The following is a 6,284-nucleotide window of genomic DNA, read 5'->3' as shown; positions in this document are numbered from 1 at the left end:
TTAGCATAGAAGAGATGGTGTAATGTCATGTCTTTTCTTGCCTTGTTAAACATTTTAACTTGGTCAAATTACATAAAAATTAAATTAAATTAAAATAAATAATAAATCATTTTGATTCAATTAAATTACATAAAAATAAAAATAAAAATAAAATAATTATAATTATAAATTATCAAACCAACTTAGATTCATCTTAACTTCGTATTTACCAAGCCCCGAGAGGGATCAAATTTCTTATGGCACAAACATATTTTAGAGAGAAAAGAGATTTCATTCCTCTCAATGCTTGATCGGAATTAATATAAATCTAAACTCCTTAGTAAAAATAATGAAATTTAATATAAAAAAGACAGTAATGAATTGTATTTCAAAATATTTTATATAGCTTAAATAAAAGAAATGTGTTAAATATATAATATTGATTATATGAATTGAAAAATGATATATATATATATAACAATAAAATTTAAAAGTAAATATTATAAAGAGAAGTATTAATGTTTTATCAAATATTATAAATATAAAATAAAATTATAGCTATAAATTATCAAACCAACTTAGATTCATCTTAACTTCGTATTTACCAAGCGTGGAGAGGGATCAAATTTCTTATAGCATAAACATCTTTTAGAGCGAAAAGAGATTTCATCCCTCTCAATGCTTGATCGGAATTAATATAAATCTAAACTCCTTAGTAAAAATAATGAAATTTAATATAAAAAGACCGTAATGAATTATATTTCAAAATATTTTATATAGCTTAAATAAAATAAATGTGTTAAATATATAATATTGATTATATGAATTGAAAAATGATATATATATATATATATATATATATATATATATATATATATATATATATATAACAATAAAATTTAAAAGTAAATATTATAAAGAGAAGTATTAATGTTTTATCTTATTAATTCTTGAGGGTCTTGGATACACGGTGATAGGGTGTTCTATTAAGTCACTTCTTGATGTGAAGTCACCCATTCAATATATTCAACATGATGAAGATGTAGTTCTACCAAACTTTAAAAAAAATTGTTTTATCTTATTAAGTGTTAAATTAGATATAGCTATTAACCTTTACATTAAAAAAAATCACATGAACTAAAAAAACCTAGAAACTTTGAATATAAATTTAACATATCATAATATTATGTTTATTTGAAAAGTGAATATTGTAATTAACGATATTAAAAAATTACAATGTTATTAATAAGTAAATATTTATGTAAAAAATATATAATGAGCGAGATGGGTGATTCTTTTTGTGTTGACATATATTTTTTTAAAATAAAAATAGAATATTTTCTAAATAAAAAAATATTGTTTATATTAAAAACAAAAATAAATATATATGTTTAGATTATTTTAAATAAAACTATTATAACTTAGTATGAAAGAGACGTGACAAAAATATTTCATTCTCATTCTTTATTATAAATAAATAAAAAAATTAATACTCATCTAAAGTAACTTAATTTTCTATCAATGTTAAAGAAAAAATTGTATATTTTCACTTTTTAGTATGAGGAAGATGTATGGTTATTATAATTCTTAAAAATAATTCAATATAGGAATTATATAAGCTATCTGAATATCCATGTTAATTAAATTATTTCATTCTCATTCTTTACTATAAATAAAAAAAAAAAATCAATACTCATCTAAAGTAACTTAATTTTCTATCAATGTAAAAGAAAAAATTGTATATTTTCACTTTTTAGTATGAAGAAGATGTATGGTTATTATAATTCTTAAAAATAATTCAATGCAGGAATTATATAAGCTATCTCAATATCCATGTTAATTAGATTATCTCAACATCAACTTCATATAAATGCATATATATATATATAAACAAAAAAATTAAAAAACTTATGTGCGTAAATAATAATGTTAAATATTGAAATGTTTAAATAGAAAAGTAACTGAAAGTTAAAAAATTTATTACTTTCTAATAAGATGAAAAATGTGTAAGTTATTCAATTCTTAATTTAAATTAATATACTACATTTAAGAATATTAACAATAATAAAAGAAAATCAATGTGAGTTATAAATAAATTATATAAATTAATATACTGCATTTAAAAATATTAAAAACAATAAAAAAAATTCAATGTGAATTATAAATAAAATATATCAATATACAGAGTAAAACAATATTAAAGTGTATCACATCAAAATAGTATAATTTGTAATATTAAAATGTTAAAGAATATATTTTTAATGTTAAAGTTACCTACTTCACATGGGTTTAGTATAATTTGTAATATTAAAATGTTAAAGAATATATTTTTAATGTTAAAGTTACCTACTTCACATGGGTTTTCTTTCTTTTAAGATGCTATTTTTATTATTCCAATATTAAAATGTTAAAGAATATATTTTTAATGTTAAAGTTCACATGGGTTTTCATTCTTTTAAGATGCTATTTTTATTATTCCAATGTAATTATTGTATGGGAGGACCCATTTTTGTTTAGTCATTGTTTTACATGGGCATCGTCAACGAAAAGAAGATGCCGCCCGTACGCCTTGCCCTTTACTTTACCTTTTTCTTCATTCTGAAATTCAAGATACCATTACACACAGACACGACCAGCCATCGAATCCCGTTTGCCTATATTAATTTCGCTACCTCTATCTGCTTCCTATCCATCTCCCTGATATTTCCCTTTGCATCACAGGTTCTCTTAGCCAACCCTTTTTGTATACAAAATATATTCTCTGCTTCAATCTCCCAGTCCTCTTCTCTTACCCTTTTTCATATTTCAGCACGTTCTCTGCGTCAACCATCGCCATGGACCAGATTGGAACCGCCGTTGCAGCGGACGCCATTAACAAGCTGGTTGTGGCTCCACTCATTCAACAAATAGATGATGTTATTCACCTAGATCGAAACCGTGGGGTTCTGCGAGCTAAGTTGGAAAGTATGAAGTTTCTTTTACAAGATATTTACAATAGCTTCCAATATCAGCAGAGGACACCGCCCGAGTCCATCCGACACTGTTTGGAGAGCGTGCGTGATGAGATTGGAGAGGCGAGAAGCCTCATCGATAGGTCCTACCTGCAGCAACGGTGTGTGGATTGCATCTTCTGCAAGCCCAGAATCTCGAGACAGATTAGAGAGTGGATTTCGAGATTTGATGAGCTCCGTCGAGAGCTTCAAACTCTCTTTTCAATATTTGCAAACGCTCAACAAGTTGCCTCATCCTCAGCGCAACTGCAGCCAAAGGAGTTACTGCAACCCCAGCCAGAATGGGGTATTGTAGGGATGGACATTCAATCTGCAGAGGCGCAGTTGCAGACATGGCTAACGGAAGCTTCACAAGTTTGCAAAATTGGCGTGTACGGCATGGCCGGGGTGGGAAAGACCACTTTGCTCAAATCCGTGCACAACTTCTACAAGGTGAGTGACGTCTTTGATGTTGTGATTTGGGTCACGGTCTCTCAAGACTACAAAATTTGGGTATTGCAGCGTCATATTGCAACGGCGCTCAAATTAGACCTTGCCAGCATTTCTGATCAAGACACTGATACCCTGAAGGCGATGCTGTCTGCAAGTCTCATTAAGAAGAAATTTCTTTTGATGTTAGACGATATGTGGCATCCATTGGATCTGCAACAAGAATTAGGTGTTGCATTTGGGGCTGACAAAGGTAGCAGAGTAGTATTATCTACACGCAGCAGACATTTAGCGTCAACAGAGGCAGACAAATCCATAGAAGTGAAACCCTTGTCCACTAAGGATGGGTGGACATTGTTTGAGCAAGTAGCTTTCAGAAGTGGTCCTGTTCCAGAGCATTTGAAGGAGTGTGCCAGAAAAGTCTCGGACGAGTGCGACGGTTTGCCGTTGACCATAACCGTAGTGGGCGCAGCAATGAGAGGCAAGGCAGCAGTAGAGGAATGGAATTCTTGTTTTTCTATGATGGGGAGCGCAGATCATTCTTTTCCTGATACACATCCCCGTGTAGACCGACAACTCTATCGAAGATTAAGATGGAGCTACGACGACCTGTCCACCACTCCAAACTTGCAGTGTTGTTTCCTCTACTGTGCTATGTATCCAGAAGATGAGCAATTGGTGTTCCTGTGGATCGCCGAAGGGTTTATTAAGACCAAAGACATGCAGCTCGGGTACAGGTATGTAAAGCTTCTCATAGATCGTGGTTTGTTTCAGAATCATAGTTTTGAAAAGCAGAGCAACGACATAATTGTCAACAAACCTGTGAATGTCTGGAAATGGAGGCGTGTAACAGTGCACGATGTGATTAGGGATATGGCAATCCACATTGCGGAGAAGGAAAAACATTATTTATGCCGTTCAGGCCAACAGCTCCAAGATTTCCCAAACAGTGAGATAGAGGCCGAATGCAGAAGAATATCACTCCGCCGTAATGAAATTAAATCTCTGCCAAACGATTTCAGGCTATGCCCAAAACTTGTGACTTTGCTCTTATCCCAAAATGCATTATCTTGTAATGTTCCCCAAAGCTTTCTTTCGAACCTCACCTCTTTGAAGGTTCTAGATCTCTCCCGCACCCGTATAGAGTCAGTGCCAACATCTCTAACACAACTTGAATTACTCGTGTATATCGATTTGAGTTACACTGTCATCAAGGAATTGCCTGAAGCCCTAGGTCAGCTTGCACAACTCCAATATCTTAATTTATGGAATTGCAAGCAATTGGTATCACTGCCGTCTAGCATAGGAAATCTCAAACAACTTCAACACATGGAGCTATCGGGTTGCCCCCAATTAGTATTACCACCCCAGCTTTCTCAAGTCACTTCATTGAGAAGACTAGCTTTGCATATTGGTTTGAATATTAATTCTTTCATTATTGGTAACTGGTCAGAAATGAAGCATTTACTTTTATGGCATGAAACGAAAACTGATCTTCCTCAGGACATACAGAATATGAAAGAGTTGCAGAGCTTCCAGTTATGGGATTATGGAGGGCTAAATTTGCCAAATTCAATAGATAAGCTTCATCAACTTGAAAGGTTACATTTGTATGAATGTTCTGAACTGGAGGAGCTCCCTTCACTGGAAAGGTTGCCAAATTTAAAATTTTTAAAATTAGATGAATGTAATAAGGTGAAGAATTTAGGGATAGGGAATTCCAGAGATCCCGGTGCATTTCCAATGTTAGAGATGTTGGTTTTAAAAAGAATGCCGGAGCTGCAAAGTTTGACAGGGCCATCGTGTGAGGGAGGTGCGTTGAAAGAAGGAACACTTCTCAAGCTTCGTGTCCTCAAGATTGTTGGTTGTTCGGCATTAAGGAAATTGCCGAGGGGTATTGAGAAGTTACCCAACTTAATAGCATTATACGGTCCGGAAGAATGGTGGGAAAATATGATCTGGGAAGATAATGACATGAAAATATGCCTAGACAAAATATTTATTAAATACGAGATTTAAGATTAAAGTGTATTTTCATTCCGAGTGTAATGATGTAAATAAAGTACTAGCCATAGAGTGCATTGAAACCTTGTGTATTCCTTTTATGATGTGGAAAAATATTTTATCCATGATTTGAGTTTAAATTAAATATTTTTTTAGATGTAATGGAAAACAATAATATTAAATGCTTTATACTATTATTTTTTTTACTTTTAAATTTAATTACTGTTAATGTTCATTTTTTAAATTATATATTATTTTTAGTTAAATTATATATATAATTTGAAATTTATTTAATTTTAATTTTAAAAATATCTATTTTTTAATAACTTTTTAAAAATATTAAGAAAAAAGATTTGCATTATAAATATGTGGGATTTTTCTTTATAGTTGATAAATTTTAAATTAAAGTTAATTTAAACTGGTATTTTATTTGTTTATCATTTCAAATTAAATGATATTAAATGATTCATTTAAATTTATTATTATATCGAATTATAGAATATTGAATAATTTTGAGTGGAAAAATAATTTGTTAAACTCAATTGATAAGATTAAAATATTTATAAAAATATTAAATTTAATTTTCAAAACTTTTTTAATAAGATTCAATTTCATAGTTTATTAACTCATAAAATTACCATATTTCTAAGAGGTGAAGAGGTGGTGGTTGCAAAGGGGTAAATTTTAAATTAAGGTTAATTTAAACTGATATTTTATTTGTTTGTTATTTTAAATTAAATGATATTAAAAGGTTTATTTAAATTTATTATTATATTTAATTATAGAATATTGAATAATTTTGAGCAGGGAAAATAATTCTTTAAACTCAATTGATAAGTCTAAAATATTTATAAAGATATT

At 30.1% G+C, this 6,284-nt stretch overlaps 1 protein-coding gene across 1 annotated transcript; it reads left to right on the top strand.

Annotated features, from left to right (window-relative positions):
* The first annotated feature begins 2,588 nt into the window (after positions 1–2,588).
* Positions 2,589–5,438, top strand: LOC149148844 (putative disease resistance protein At5g63020). Its single transcript, XM_089442293.1, has one exon. It carries the CDS (start codon positions 2,814–2,816, stop codon positions 5,436–5,438), a length of 2,625 nt encoding a protein of 874 aa, XP_089298419.1. The 5' UTR covers positions 2,589–2,813.
* Positions 5,439–6,284: the final 846 nt, after the last annotated feature.

Source organism: Pinus tabuliformis, chromosome 9 (assembly GCF_031772625.1).
Source record: "Pinus tabuliformis cultivar Carrire ecotype Pingquan chromosome 9, CPIR1, whole genome shotgun sequence".
NCBI classification, from domain to species: Eukaryota; Viridiplantae; Streptophyta; class Pinopsida; order Pinales; family Pinaceae; genus Pinus; species Pinus tabuliformis.
This window is presented reverse-complemented; position numbering and strand designations above follow the sequence as displayed.

What these genes read in the sequence shown, in the direction of transcription:
- LOC149148844 (XM_089442293.1), top strand. Translation starts at nt 2,814, where the DNA reads ATGGACCAGATTGGAACCGCCGTTGCAGCGGACGCCATTAACAAGCTG.